At 39.6% G+C, this 15,662-nt stretch overlaps 1 protein-coding gene across 4 annotated transcripts in view; it reads left to right on the forward strand.

The window, feature by feature from the left end:
* GLRA2 (glycine receptor alpha 2) overlaps positions 1–15,662 on the forward strand; it is a 155,978-nt gene that overhangs the window by 43,810 nt on the left and 96,506 nt on the right. For all 4 annotated transcript variants that reach the window (XM_074967157.1, XM_074967162.1, XM_074967153.1 and 1 more), the window contains one exon: positions 15,378–15,460. In XM_074967157.1, coding sequence (XP_074823258.1) covers positions 15,378–15,460 — 83 coding nt within the window. The remainder of the gene's footprint in view (positions 1–15,377; positions 15,461–15,662) is intronic.

The raw sequence follows: 15,662 nt of genomic DNA on the forward strand, positions 1-15,662 counted from the left end.
GCTATAATAGGAGCTATTCATGTGTAAAAGCTGTAGGAGAGTGAGATATTTCACAGCGTGGATATTTCTGACTGGGCATTTGTCATAAATATGAGTGGGGAAGGAACCTTGACAGCATTCTTAAGCATATGGAAACAGATTTTTAATATCTGATTATGATTGTTCTGTGTAATGAGAAAGTAGATTTGCAGTGGACAAAAAATTATGCCTACTAAATTTGCTTAATTCCCATGGAAATTCTGCAATGGGAACACCACAATATGTGGATGGGTTGGTAGGTAATGTAACTGTTCAGTGGGGAGAATTTGAAATTGGCATATCTTAACAGTGGGAGAAAAATAACAGTATGCAAGGGTGAAAACAGAACTCACAGAGTGATATACCATACATTAAACATTCTGTCATGGACAAATACCTCTTATTTAATCTCGAGAAAGAAATGAATGCTTCTGTTCATTTGAGTGACATCAGACACCATCTTACTGGAGGCAACAATGCAGTTGGGTGCCATTCTGAGCACAGATGGATAATTTTCCTGACATTTGTCCGTGCTGCAAAAGTAATATTTCAAGCTGTCATATCATATTTGTAAAATTCACAAACCTCAATGAACGTTAATTTGAAATGGAGTAAACACCGGTAATATTTTGTGCTAAGGAAAAGTGTATTGTTTCTCATCTGCATTGCACAGCATTAGCGTATATTGTACCTGGTGCTTCTACAACACAGCAGCATGAAATTTACACATTAATAACATTTACAGTGAGCAGAACTTATGTTTGAAGGGTAATTGAGAGTTACCAATTAGAAACAATTTAAAAAATAATTATTTGACTCTCTTCTCCATATACTGGCCTTGATTGATCACTCCATAACTTAATTGATTTTAGTGATGTTACACTGGAATAAAACTGAAGTAATGCAATGGTTAGTTAGTCCCATTGCATTAGGACGTTATAGTTGTAATTGCTATACCACTTTCACAACCATAATCATAACACTGAGCACTTGCATAATAATAATATGTAGCATTTACTTCACTTTGAATGTTCAAAGCATTTTACAAATATGACTGACAAGTTACATCTCAGGCTGCTCTATCATATGTTTGTAGATGTCATAAAATCATGAGAAAGTTAATCTGAACTAAACATAAACCATATTTTCTCTAAAATGAAAGTGTAACAGTTTCCAATATGCACTAAATAAGAAGCTAGGCATTTCTATTGTGTCTGGCCTCCCCACCTACTGCTTTGGTAACATTATAAAAGTATTTAGAAATGCAGCGAGATGCTCCACCATAGAGACACTCCGCTTATTTTGTTGTGTGCTCTAAGGGGCAAATCCTGCCCTTTGTTCTGCAGGCACGGAAGGTCCTCTGGCAGTTACAATCAGTAGTTAAAGTCACATTCACAGAACAACTTCACCATAAGCAGAGGTGCACTGTAACTTGAATGCATTTAGCTAATTGGGACTTTCATCCACCTTCCTACAAATGGAGTTTCACTATACCAAAGTTCACTGTGTATATTTTATATAATAAAAATAAATTGAAAAGCAAACACTAGTCTAAATTAAAATATAAATCAACAAAATGTAAACCCCTAAAGTTGTGTGGTGATACCTTTCTAAGGCTCTAATCCTGCAATGAGCTCCCTGTGGGTGGATCTCTGCGTAGAGGCCCACTCTCCTACAGTTCATTACAGCATCTGGACCAATGCAATATCATGACACTGATGAAAATCCTGTCTTCTCTTCCCACAGCCTGTTTCCCACAGTACATTTTGTTATATTTTCCATTTGCTTTTTGTGTCATGCTCTGTATAGATTTTAAGTACTTTGGGATGTGGATCGTGTCTTCTCTAGCACAGTTTGGGCACTACAAACCATAGGCGCCGACTCCATGGGTGCTCCAGCCCTGCTCAGCATCTACCGGCAGCCCTGCTGATCAGCTCCTCCCCCTTCCCCCCAGCACCTCCCTCCAGTCGCAATCAGCTGTTCAGCGGCTTGCAGGAGGCGCTGGAGGGAGAGGGAGGAGCAGTGGTGGGGACGGGAAGCAGTAGGCAGTGGGGACCTGGGGGAAGAGGTGGAGTGGGGACCAGGTCTGGGGCGGGGTGGGGGTCGAGCACCCCTCCGTCAGCTAAGAAAGATGACACCTCTGCTACAGACAGTGAATAATAAGGACTAATAGTATTATATGACAAAATGGTTAAAAGATTTAATGGAATCCCTGAACATAGGTCTGTTTAGAAACTTTAAAAAGGCCATCAGTGCAGTTCTGACTACTCAGCTAGCTCAAACTATTAGTAACAGCCAGCCAGTGTGGGCTTATTTTACCTAGATGAGAGGAGATTGAAGACTTTTGCTTAAATAAATGGGTTTCCTTGCCGCACTAGCTGCCCCCTTTGTCATGTTCATGTTACCCAAGTGATTTCAGCCATATCGACTTGATGCAGAATGTGATGCACATAATCTAGGACCTAAGAGATTGGGTGAAGTCTTTTCCATCCAGAGTAAATTATCAAGCAGACCATCACACTTTAAAAATATGAGAAGATGTTTGAGATTTTTGAATTATTTCGTAAAGGGCTATTTGGAATTGCCTTGGAAAGAACTGTGGGGGAAGAAATTTGTTTTAACTATTTACCATTCTTTCTCCTGTATCCTCCTTGCTCTGGTTATAAGATACCATTGAGGAGCTGTCCAGGAAAGTACTCAAAATATTTCAAAATAGCTACATCCATTTTCAGATTTGCTATCTCTTTTTGTTTGTCTTCATTGTGCTGGATGTGATGTAGCTATTTAGGTTATTGCCTCTTTCTGGTGTCATGTCCTGACCTTGATCCAACTGTAAAATGTTATTATGGAGAAGGGAAGAGAATCTAATAGGGAAAATGGTGTTGGTGTCAGGGGTGTAAAAAGGAATAATGCTGCTGAAACCCCATGGCATAGAGAAGAATCGGGCTCGTTGATTCCCTTCTATTTATGCAACAGAACCCTACCTCTGTACCCCCCATACTGCAAAAACCAGCTGCTATTGCTAGTTGCAACATTCAAAAGCCATCAGTGGCTTGCCCATCTGAAAGAGCTGCTCTATATTCGTACCAATGGCGATCCCTCTGGAGTGACATGCCCATGCGCCAGTTGCTTTATCTCGTGCGAATCAGGAGATCACAGTCCAAAGCACAATCAATTCTCATTCCACAGCGTCTTTCTTTGTACTCTTCTTTCCTGTTTGTTCTTTTCCTCTTTCTTACCATGGCAATTGTGCTGAGTGCTGGAGAAACTGTTCCATGGGTCTGATTATATCATGAGTAGGCTTGGCAGAATTCAGTTTTGTTTTTTATAATTTCAATTGAAAATATCACTATTTGTTTTAATTTTATTTGTTCAAATTTTCACTAGTTGAGCAACATTATGTGGTTTAGGCATTTTTAATCGATTTTAAATGTTCAGTTCTGGGCACTTATGGAGGACAGAGAATAATGATTCTTTTGTAGTAAAAGTTTAGATTCAAAAAGTTAGAGCTTTAAAACTGTTAAAACACTAATTGTGAAAATCACATGTCAAAATATACATAATAAATAGCCTTACATCAAACTGTAATAAGTTCTCCAGCAACATTTTTCTCCCTTTGCCTCTCTGTAAATGTCTATTATAGATGGAAATATTTTTATCACTTTGTGTGTGTACAGTGAAATCAACATTTATCAACATTTACCCATAAAAATATAATCCTTCCAAGCATAATTATGAATAATAAAGATTACAAGATACAGGATACTTAGTGCCAAAAGCAGTCTCTAGCACTGTAGTATTTTAGATTTCCTACTACAACGTGGGCAAGTCAGTGCTAGTGGAAATGCAGTGGCCACAATGAATGAAGCTGCAATCATTTAATAATCTCCTCTGTACCTCTATCCTTTGTCCTATATGAAGGAAATACACAGGCAAAAAACTGACTCAACATTTGTCCCCAGGGGAGAGAAGGCAATATCAGCCAGATTATAAAATCCATTACTCTGGTGGTGAATTTTACTTTAAATATTATTTTTCAATAGACACTATTAGAAGAAAACCCAGACCTTTTGTCTGCAGCTGCAGAGGGTCCTTCTGCAGTGGGACTGGTGTCATCTACTGTGCCAAAGGTTCTGGGCGCAGGAAGGCGGTTCAAGGGACTAGAAGGGAACTAGGGCATGGGTGGTTCTGAACAAAGCCAGAGGCTGCACGGCAGCATAGTTCCTTCTGTTCTCTATAGGGTGTGTGTGAATGGTGGTCATGTGTAACATTCACTGGGCATTACTTCAGCACTGGATTGAAATAACCTCTGAGAGCTCCTTGGTTTGGCAGCTATAGAAGCTGGTAGCACAGCACAAACAGTCAGCTGGTTTAGGTATACGCATTCCAAGATTCTCTTGGGGTCAGATTCTTAGTTGGTGTAAAATGGTGCAGCTCCATTTACTTTAATGGAGCTATGGCAGTTTACACCAATTGAGGATTTGGCATGGGGTACTTAAATGATAATGTCCAGCCCAACTGAACATACTATGTGAATAGTCTAGTGTGCTGTAGAGAATATTCCATAGATCTAAAATAAGGTATGAATCTCTGTGCTTACATTTGGTTACTTCAATTTATTTTATAATCCAATGTTAGGATTTAAGAGGATTTTGACTTCACTAGCAGCATTGTCTTGTCATGGGAGATTAACAGAGAGTGGGAGTAGAGAGGCCATTATTATGACTAACACCACTGTTTGCTATATAAGAAGCAGCGACTGTTGTGAACACTCCTCTCTGATCTCATTGGTTATACCAAATCCTACCATGATAATATTGTCCAGGTGGCATTTTCCCTTGGAAGCCAAGCTTTGATAGCATAGGATCCTGTTTCCTCTGGGGAAATTTCAGGCGCTTTTTATCTGGCACAAGAAAAATAATTCCATTATCCTTAGGCAAAATTGTATGAAAATTCAGTGTTCTATGCAATGACTTTTTAAAAACATAAAGCTCTCCATATGGGCTTAAAGTAACTTCCTGAATTAATGAAAGCACATTCTGAGAATAACAAAGTGCAGACATGCTCATGGAAGTAGAGCACCTTCATACAGTGGGCACACTTAAAATGCTTTTTATCATTTTGATAAATTTTTGCCAGATTCATCTTCACATGAACCTGATTACAAAAAATAACACTGGTTTCAAATTAGTGAAACCTGCCATAGAGACCCCCTCTGAAGATAGAGACCACCTGTCATGAGCAACTAATTGCAGAAGCCCTGGAATGCCATCGGTCTCTGGTGTGCAAACCTTTGAAGAGAGACCACCTCTTACAACTGACCACTTTTGCTAACTCCTGTAAGTGATCACTCTTGGCAGGTTTTACTGTACTTAAAACTGAGATGTCAGCCATTTTCATAATGACAGAAACTGGTGTCCTTCTGCTACAATCTGATGTCCACAAATACTCTTCCCACGCATCCTTGCTCTCTTCTTCTTCCCTTTTTGGTTCCTTTTATTAAGCCACCTCAGATTCTTTCCTGATATTTGCCTCAACCCTTGAAACAATTCTCCACTTTTCTTTTGCTTGTTGATGGTCCCTTTCATCACCCTCTATGGACTTCATTATTCTCACTCCCCCGTTCTACAGTGTCCAGATCTATATGGAGGATCTGACTGCATTTGTCATATTCCTAACTTTCCATTGGCCCTGAATACTTGGTTTGATTATGTTAAAGACTAGTATGAGTGTTTGTTATGCAAGCAGCACAGCTATTGTCAAAACCCCATAGACAGTTTTGCTTGAAGAAAAATTAGCTTTTTAACGACACCAGCTGGTTGCTCTTCTCTGATCATAAGACAGTTAAAGTGAATTAAGGATCCTGACACTAGTAGCTACCTGGCAAAGCTCAAATTTATACCCCTTTACACCCCCCCCCACATTGTCTCAATCAAAAATAGTGTCATTTTAATAAAAATTGATTTTTTTGGCATATCCTGTGAATAATTTGTACACATAGAGTTGTTCTTGATTATAAGGTTAAAAATTATTGGCAGGTGATTAGTTATGGAAATATGTGCTAATGGGATACTGCTGACTGGTTGCAGGCCAAGATACACATCTCTGTACATGAGTTTCTAATAGGCAATGGTTAAGTCTGTACTGAATTGTCAGTGACCCATGGCGACATCTACCACAGGTAATGATCTCCCTGTAAATACAGAAGTAGCAAGATGAAATGTAAAAGGGTGTAGCCGTGAGGCTGATTCTAAATGAGTGATGCAAAAAATCCTGTCCCTGTATCATGCATGCTTTCAGGAGTAACTGCCTTCTGCCAGTTGTATTTAAACATGTTGCTTAGGACAGAGGATCATGGTGCCAGAAGGAAAACAAAACCAGACCAAATAAACAGTGGTGTAGAGTAAATATCCAGTTCCAGAAACAACACAAGAAAAATCAGAGATGGCAATTTATTCTTCTTGGAGAAGAAACAGGTGGGTTACATTATTTTAACTATTAAATGAAATCATACTCAAACTTAATTTCATGGCATTGACTGAGAGATAACTGGAAACTCATTATATTCATTGGCATGGCGTATCAACAGACAGAAACTGCATTACAATGAAAAATGAGATACAAAGCAATTTTTCACTATTAATGAAAAACCTACCACACCATTCCAGTCCAGTCACTGGGTTGTTAAGCAATATGTGAACCAAAATGAACTCCTGTGAACCACTAAGGAAGCGTAGACAGAACATTCTGAGAAACTGAAGTATAGGAAGCTTCAGTCTGTATTTTGTGTTTTGTCACAATAGAGGGTGCTCTATATTTTCCATAAGCCTCAGTTTTTGTTCCATCTCCACATCTCAGAAATGAAGTTGCACGTGAAAGGGATCAAAGAGTTACTGGTGTGAAAGACTGACCATATCCTGAACAAACCTTATGGAATTAAGATGACCTTGATTGAATTAGGATTAATACCTTTGGGGTATATTGTATTGAAAATGCAGTTGTGTATGTGTTGCTGTGGCATTGTCTATACCTTCTCTAGTAAGAAGTGGGGTTGCTACTAAACTTCCTTGTTATCAGCCTGTGAAGCCATCCCTCTTGGATAGATATGCACATGTTATTTCAAACTGGATTCCCCAGAGACCAACAGACAAAGAAAAGACTTTTGGGAAAATAACCTGGTTTTAGATGGACTCAGGGTCTTCTTCCTGATCCAGCAAACAGACAGGACCCTGCTCATGGAGGGCCCCAATCCTTAGGGTAAGGTTGGAAGGACTGGGCCTGTCAGAATCCATGCTGGGGTTCCTGGTAAATTTATTAGCATGTGTATAGGTTTTTATTGTTTTTCATATGTTTTCTCTGTAGTGCTTTTACCTTAAGAATAAAGTAGGCTTACACAGGAAGTGCTGTGTGATAACTTATATCTGCAGCAATCACCTTGTTATCAGTCTCTGAAAAGAAAGCACGCTGGTCTGTTTTGGCAGACTGTCCTGGGAAATACACAGTGAAGGCAGGGAACTGTGGAGTCTGGACATACTCTGCTCAGAAAGGAGTGAGATGTGGGTCTCCACTCAAGAGAGGCAGCAACTGGAGATCTGGAAGCCTGAGGGTGGGTGCCCTGGCTGGACCACTGAGGGGAAATACAGGTGCAGTTGCCTTGTACTGTGACAACTGGATCCAGCAATTCTGGAAAACATGAGAAAACATGCAGGTTGGCTGCTCCATTTTAGAAAGCAAGGGGGAACTGCCAGTAAATTATACAAATACCAGTATTTCCATCCCCAAGTATTCAACGATCATGAGTCAGGCCCCAAATCATGGGATGGGCTTAAAAATGAAGAGATTTTTAAAACATAATGAACTTGTTTGTTTTTCTTGGCCTGGTCTCTGAATCGTTTGGGTTTACTTGGATCACACTTTCAAGCTTTTCTCAGCAATCTTGAGGGCTAGAAACTTACTCTTAAAAAAAAAAAAAAAAGCTGCAGCTTTCACTTAATCACCTGCTTCCAGGACTGGGGGTTTGTCATAAATATAAAGGGAAGGGTAACCACCTGTCTGTATACAGTGCTATAAAATCCCTCCTGGCCAGAGGCAACATCCTGTTACCTGTGAAGGGTTAAGAAGCTCAGCTAACCTGGCTGGCACCTGACCCAAAATGACCAATGAGGAGACAAGTTACTTTCAAAGCTGGAGGGGGGGGGAACAAAGGGTCTGTCTGTCTGTGTGATGCTTTTGCCAAGAACAGATCAGGAATGCAGCCTTACAATTGTTAGTTAGTAAGTAATAAAGCTAGAAATGCATTAGATTTCCTTTTGTTTAATGGCTGGTAAAATAAGCTGTGCTGGAGGGAATGTATATTCCTGTTTTTGTGTCTTTTTGTAACTTAAGGTTTTGCCTAGAGGGATTCTCTACGTTTTGAATCTGATTACCCTGTAAGGTATTTACCATCCTGATTTTACAGAGGTGCTTCTTTTACCTTTTCTTTAATTAAAATTCTTCTTTTAAGAACCTGATTGATTTTTCATTGTTCTTAAGATCCAAGGGTTTGGGTCTGTGTTCACCTGTACAAATTGGTGAGGATTCTTATGAAGCCTTCCCCAGGAAAGGGGTTGTAGGGCTTTGGGGGTATATTTTGGGGGAAGACGTCTCCAAGTGGGCTCTTTCCCTGTTCTTTGTGTAACACGCTTGGTGGTGGCAGCATACGGTTCCAGGACAAGGCAAAGTTTGTACCTTGGGGAAGTTTTTAACCTAAACTGGTAAGAATAAGCTTAGGGGGTCTTTCATGCAGGTCTCCACATCTGTACCCTAGAGTTCAGAGTGGGGAAGGAACCTTGACAGGGCTTTAAGAAAAAACATCCAAAATTGCGAGACTTGTGATAAAATCGTGGGAGTTGGCCACATTGCTGTACATATCTGCTTGTATATCTGGGTCCTTATATCATATTACCCATCACTGTCTTTGTGCTAACTCTGTGCTAGTATTTTATCACATATTAGTAAGGTAATAGTATTGTTCCCTTTCCCACTGGTAGGTTGCAGGTGGGAGTAGTTTGAGAGAGCCTGGGGCAATGAGAAATGACACAAAGTGTTCTTTCTGAGGAGTGATGCTGCCTGTTGCCAGCTGTAGGTGAGGCAGCTGCTGTTGGGTGTGTTGGATTGTTTGACAATGTGGTCTTAGCTCATTGCTCCGGATGGGAAGCAACCAGAATTTTCTTAGCCCAGAGCTCTTCCTCCTCTTGTAGCCTATAGGTTGGTTTGGGTTAAGAAATAAGTAGAAGTTAGGTTTAGGGCCTAAGTTAGCCTAAGTGTAGAGGAGTACGGGCAATGGAAGTTGCTAGTATGAGAAAGTTAGAGATAAGTTGGAGACAGTGTTATGGCAAAGTAAGAGCTAGCAAGGACATGAACCAGGCTTATGTTACTGTTATAGCTGGTTGGTTATAACTGGTTTGAACAAGGTTTAATGAGTATTTTTAAAAATCGTGGGGGTTTTATTAAAATGCTGTCTATATTGATAGACATTGGTGCAGATGTTAATTTAAATAATGTGTAATGTAAAGAGCCAGTAAGAAGGTGGCAGAAATATAATTATAGTAAAGGCAAGTTTTATTATAATGCTAATTAACATTGAGTATAAAAGGAGTAGTTTTGTTAAATTGCGATTAACATCAAAAGGATACTGTTAGGTTCCAGGATTATAAGGTTGTACTTCACTCTGGTGTCAGTGGACTGATCACCCATTGATACACCATTTCATCTTGGAGTGTGTGTGTAATAGTAGCGTTTGTGTAAGTGGTAATCGCATGTCTGTTTACTTAAATGATCATTTTTCTTTTTAATAAGGTTTGGTTGTATCATTCAGAGTGTTGCCTAGTGGGCCTCTACTAAATATAGTTTCTGTGACTGACCTAAAGGCCTGAACCTGAAAACAACATTGGGTTTTACTGCACCCTTATCTTTAACAGCTTACTATTAATTGGAAACATTTCAACTTAAAGGTTGCACTCTACCCTGCACCCAGCAGTAAGCTCTCTTCCCCACATTCTCCCCCTACATCCAGCCCCATGCAACCAGCTCCACACATGCTCCCCTCCTGTTGCTCCACACTCAGCCCTGCACTCTTCCCCACACACACATTGCCCCACTCCCAGCTCTGAGCTCTCTCCCCTGCACCCAGCCAAAGATGTGGTCAGGCTGAAGAGAACCAACCCTACAATGAACCAGGAAGTTCTGGAAGCCCCAGGCTCCAGCATCCTCCTGTATTTCCACTTCTCCAGGAAGAACCAAAAGCCCAATCCAATCCTCCCTCTCTCCTGGGGTTCCCAGTGCCCCTTGATCCACTTCTCCCCAGGGACTGGGGATGCCCTGTAACCATGAGTGGCTGAAGGACTTGGGGCTGTGCAGATGCATGAGGGTACAGTGCCACTCAAATTTGGCCTGTCCACCCTTCCATCAGCACAAGGGGGTGGCTGGGCCAAATTTGAGTGAGTGGCATTGCAAGCTGGCACACAGAGTTGCTGCATCATTCAAATTTGGCCCAGCTGCCCCACCGTTATGATGCAGGAGTGGCTGGGCCAAATTTCCAGCTCTGGTCAGGGGCCATAGGAAGGTCCTGGGCTCTCTGCTTCCACTCATGCCCATGCCTCCAGATATCCCTGATGCTACAGTATTAGTTTACATCAGTATAAACCAGTGATATAATATACACCACAGTGACCAAGTAGAAATACAAATAATCAAAATTGCAGTCAACACATGCAGATATATACTAGCACATCCTCCTCCTACATGTGCACAGACATTATTCTGTTTTGTTTAAACAAACTGACCTGCCGTGCTGTATTGTCATTTCTGGAACAACCTTCTTCCAGTGAAGGTGCAATAGTATCCACTAATAAATTAGTAATTATCTTATTATGATACGTTAGGATTTGAAATGTTGTTATTTTTGCTATGTGAGCTGACATTGAACAGATTTGACCATTACAGGCTTTCCAAAGCTCGCTGAAGTCAATGGAAAGACTCCCATTGGTTCCAGGGGGGGTTGGATCAAGCCTAGTAAGATAATACTGTTCTTTTAAGGCCTGGTCGAGCACCTATTCACCTGAGTAATCTCAGTGTCTTCAATGGAACAACTAATGTATATTCTCATCAAGGTGAGCAAGGGGTCTTCATTCTAGGCATTAATTTGCACTATTGTGCTACTCAGGATATGACACACCCCAAAAAGTCAAGCAGATAGAAAAATGTCTGTGCTACATAATGTTCTGAGAGAACCCCACTTTTTGGAGATAAAGAGGGTGCAGATAAAAACTGTACATTTCTCTCCTGCAGTATTTCCATTTACCACATTATTTTCTATTTCTCCCATTCTAAGTATAAGGAATACCTCTTTAAAAATAAATCATGTGAAGTGGTAAACATTCTGTTTTAATGTACTTATTTGTCATTGGATACCCTATGTAAAGAGGCTGCAATCCTCAAATCTATTTGCAAACCACTACATTTTCAGGGTAAAAAATGAAAATGCCATTATCCCTTTTTCTCAAAGTCATATATGATATCATATTGTGAGTTGTAGGGGTCCTTTATCTTGCAATATTCCATGCCTGTATGAGATTTGTCTTTTAGATCAAATGGGATTTTGGCTGTGAGCCATAGCACATCAGGCTAATCAAAAGTTAGCTCCTTAAAAATATGAAGTAGTTTAGTCAGTAGTTTAACGTTTGCTATAGATTAGCAATCTGTTAAATCCTAATTAAAGTTAGATATTCTATTATACTGCCAACAGAGTAAGAAAGGCTTTTATTTGAATTATGTACTGTACATATAATTCCTTAAAAGATTGAATCCATGTGCTAATAGTTCTTGATTTTAGTTTTGCATAGCTCACCATTTACCAGGTATACTCCATATGTATATCAGTTATACGCCATATGTAGCTTGAAGTATTTGTCTAGTACTGTCGGAAAATCAGAGGAAGTAATATATATATATTACTCTAGTATTTGATCTCCTAAAGTTTAAATCCCTATGCTGCACAAAAAGGATTCCTTCCTTCCTTCCTTCCTTCATTCATATGTATTAACTTTAGGAGATCAACTACTGCATTAGGGTACAAAACTGCAAGATTAGATAGGGAGATTGGAAGATGATCCATTGAAATACTCTGACTAGTTTTAAATATTTTGCTGTTATTGGATTTTTCATATTAATGTGCCTGACTCAGGTTTGCAGGGCTCAGAATAAGGGGCTATTTAATTGCCGTGTAGACATTCAGGCTCAGGCTGGAGCCCAAGCTCTGGGACTCTGTGATGTGGGAGAGTCCCAGAGCTTGGACTCTAGCCCAAGCCCAAATGTCCACACTGCAATTAAACAGCCTCTTAGCCTGAGCCCTTTGAGACCGATTCAGCAAGTATGGACTAGCCGTAGGATTTTAATTGCAATGTAGACATACCCTGGGAAGCCAAGGAAGTTTGTGGGTAATAGACAACTATTTTAGTGAACAAAACACTGAACCATTACAACTATATTTCTACAAACAAAGTTTTCTTGATGACCAGCCTCATCTTTTTCAAGAGACATGGATTGAATTAGTTCCTTCTGATATTTTTCATTCACATCCTATTTGACTCTTCATTTGGGAGAAATATCTTCCATTGGTTTTCTGTAGCACCCATCACCATAATGTTTAAATACTGATCTACAGGCCTGATCTCATTGAAGTCAATTGAAAGTCTTCAGTGACTTCAGTGAACGTTGGTATAGGCCCTAAGCAAGGTATTGGATTGATTAGAACTAGGAGACTAATTTGTAATGAAAAATGTATTTCATGAATTTTGCCTCTTTGCTATCAGAATTCTCCTAGAAATTTTTTTCTGAAATTCTTGAATTTCTGTTTGAAATTAATCACTAATTTCTTCAGTGAATAATTCTTGGTCTGCAGATTGTTTGCAATGAACCATTCATGAACATTAAAAATTCATGCCATGTTATTTAAATTATGCTGTACTGGGTCTGTTCTATGATTGGAGGACTTCTGTAACTAATCAACAATGGTACAAATTTCAAGTTGTATATTCAGGTATAAAATTAATTTTTGTATAAAATCAGTAGTGATACAATTCAAAATACATTTTCAGGAAAGATTCAAACATACAAGCTTAACATTTTATTTTTGTGAGCATTCTCACAAGTAAATGCTCATTCATAAAAATACTTCTAAAAAGCACGCATAAAAGGGGCACAAAGATATTCAACATGCATTTGTTTTAAATTTTACCCAACTGTAGGTGTGATAGCTAACCAATCTACTGATAGCATGTTATAGTACAGTAGATTTACTGCAGATACTTTTGTGGATTTTTTGGGTTTGTTTTCTTGTTTTCTTCTTATTTACATCAAATAATATAGTTTTTGAAATGCCAATATTTTTAAATGCCAGTATATATATATATTTGAATGCCAAGCCCTGTCCATCTTCAAATCACTTAAAATCCGCCTATTCAAATCCACCTATTCACAAGGCCCACCAACAGTGATGCTCAGATGCCACTCTTTGTTTGGTAGTTGAAGTGAGTAGATAAGATTGTGAGTTCCATGGGATAAGGACTTGTCTCTATGAACCCCAGTTCTTCCAGGAACCAAAACAGCCCAGGGTGATTAAGGTGAATCGCTTAGTTTGTAAACATGTCTAGAGAGATACCACCCTCTGGGGAGGCTTCCATATACGTGTTCAAACTGAGTTTTCCAGAGACCAAGAGACAGTGAAAGGGCTTTTGATATAAAGGCTAGGTTTAAACTGACTCAGGACCTTTTCTCTGATCCAGCAAAAGGACAGGACCTTCTTCCAGACCTCGCAGAAGGTCTTACTAGGGCCCTGTAAGACTGATTGGGGACCTCTGGTTATCTTTTAGCATGTGCATAGGAATTTTCATTGTTTTTATATGTTTTCTGTGTAATGCTTTTACCTTAAGAATAGATGCACTTGCGTAGAAAGAGCTGTGGAGTTACTGGTAACTGCTGGCAATACACTGCTCATAGCCCTGTGAGAGAAGGCAAAACAAAGGCATTGGCTTGCAGACTGGCTTGCAGGAGATAGCATAGTTTAAGGCAGGGAGCTGTGCAGCCTTAAAACACCCAGTCAGAAGGGAATGGGATGAGGGTCCCTTCCATAGACAGATGATGGTAGGAGACCTGAGAGGCTGGGAACTCCTGGAGTGGAGCAGGTATACAGGTGTAACAGACTCTTTCTATATTTTTGTACAGAACCTAGGCCAATGGAGGCGGCCTGAATCTGATTGGAGCCTCTGGATTCTGCTGCAATATAAATCTTAAATAATATCTCAGAGATAACTACAGCTTAAAATGATCAGACATCCATAACAATAATATTCATTTTGGTGGTAAGAATGATGGCAACATAGCTTGAAGGCATGGTATCTTTAAATCTAATCAGTTTTTTTTTAATATGACATAAGTCATTTTGGTTACTACACCTGTATATGAGTCCTCCTGCTCATTTTTATGATTTTATCATCACATTTTCTTATTTTGGTACAAATGTTTTTCTCTCCCTGCACAGAGGAAACCGACTGACTGTACAGGGGAAACTCGTGAAACTGATTGTAAACAAAGTCCTGTCAAATGCAAAAAGTAAACTAAAAAATATGAGAAAATTTAAAAAGTCTCTCAATTAGAGTATTCTTAAGTGTTACTTGTAGCAGTAGTAAGTAAAAAAAATTCAGAGTTGACAGAGTTCCTTTAAGCTTACTTTTCCTGTCTATGCTTGTCTTTTAACTTTTGCATTCAATGTCTAATGTTGCAGATTTAGCCTTTACTACCTTTTTGTTTTTCAAAGGTCTGTGGCAAGGATGATGGGCTCAGCATTCACTTTATATGCATTACACTTTCTGTTTTAAAATATCCCTGTGATTGTGTTTTCACCATTTGCTCCCCCACTCCCTAGAACAGAGGCTACAAGAGTTCAAATCCTAGAGGGGATGACCTATAACTCAAGACGCTGCATTGTTTGGTTTCATTGTTATACATAAAACATACAGATTGCACAATAACACATTGGCGTATCCCGCTGTCTTTCTGCAGCCCCTGCTGCTCTGGGCTCCTAAGCCACTGCAATCAATGAGCATCCTGCTTGCTTATGGGCACTCTGTCTTAGAAGCTAGAATTCTAACACGAGTGCAGGCCTCATCCCAAATCGTGAAGAGGATGGGGCGAAAGACTAAACCTCTGGGTCTCTAAAGCTTGACTGCATCACTTTAAACATTGTTGGACTATAAATGTTGTGCTTAGGATATAACTTGCAAAGATTTCTAACAGTAGTTTCCTTTCTTGCCCATATTTAGGCTAACATTAACCTTATCGTGTCCAATGGACTTGAAGAATTTTCCGATGGATGTGCAGACTTGTACAATGCAACTAGAAAGCTGTGAGTAACCAGCTGACTTACCTAGTGAAGAACTGTGTTTTTTAAAATCAAATTTCACAGCTTCACTATTGTGCCTTACAGCGGCGATCATCACTCCAGAAAGTCTCTGCAGTCTGTAATCTGCATAGTGAGACACGGGGCTACTGTATCACTAGAGTGAAACAGGAGCTGGGAGTGTTTTAAGTGACTGTCCTTTTGCATT

The sequence above is a fragment of the Natator depressus genome, chromosome 1 (assembly GCF_965152275.1).
Source record: "Natator depressus isolate rNatDep1 chromosome 1, rNatDep2.hap1, whole genome shotgun sequence".
In the NCBI taxonomy this organism is placed as follows: Eukaryota; Metazoa; Chordata; order Testudines; family Cheloniidae; genus Natator; species Natator depressus.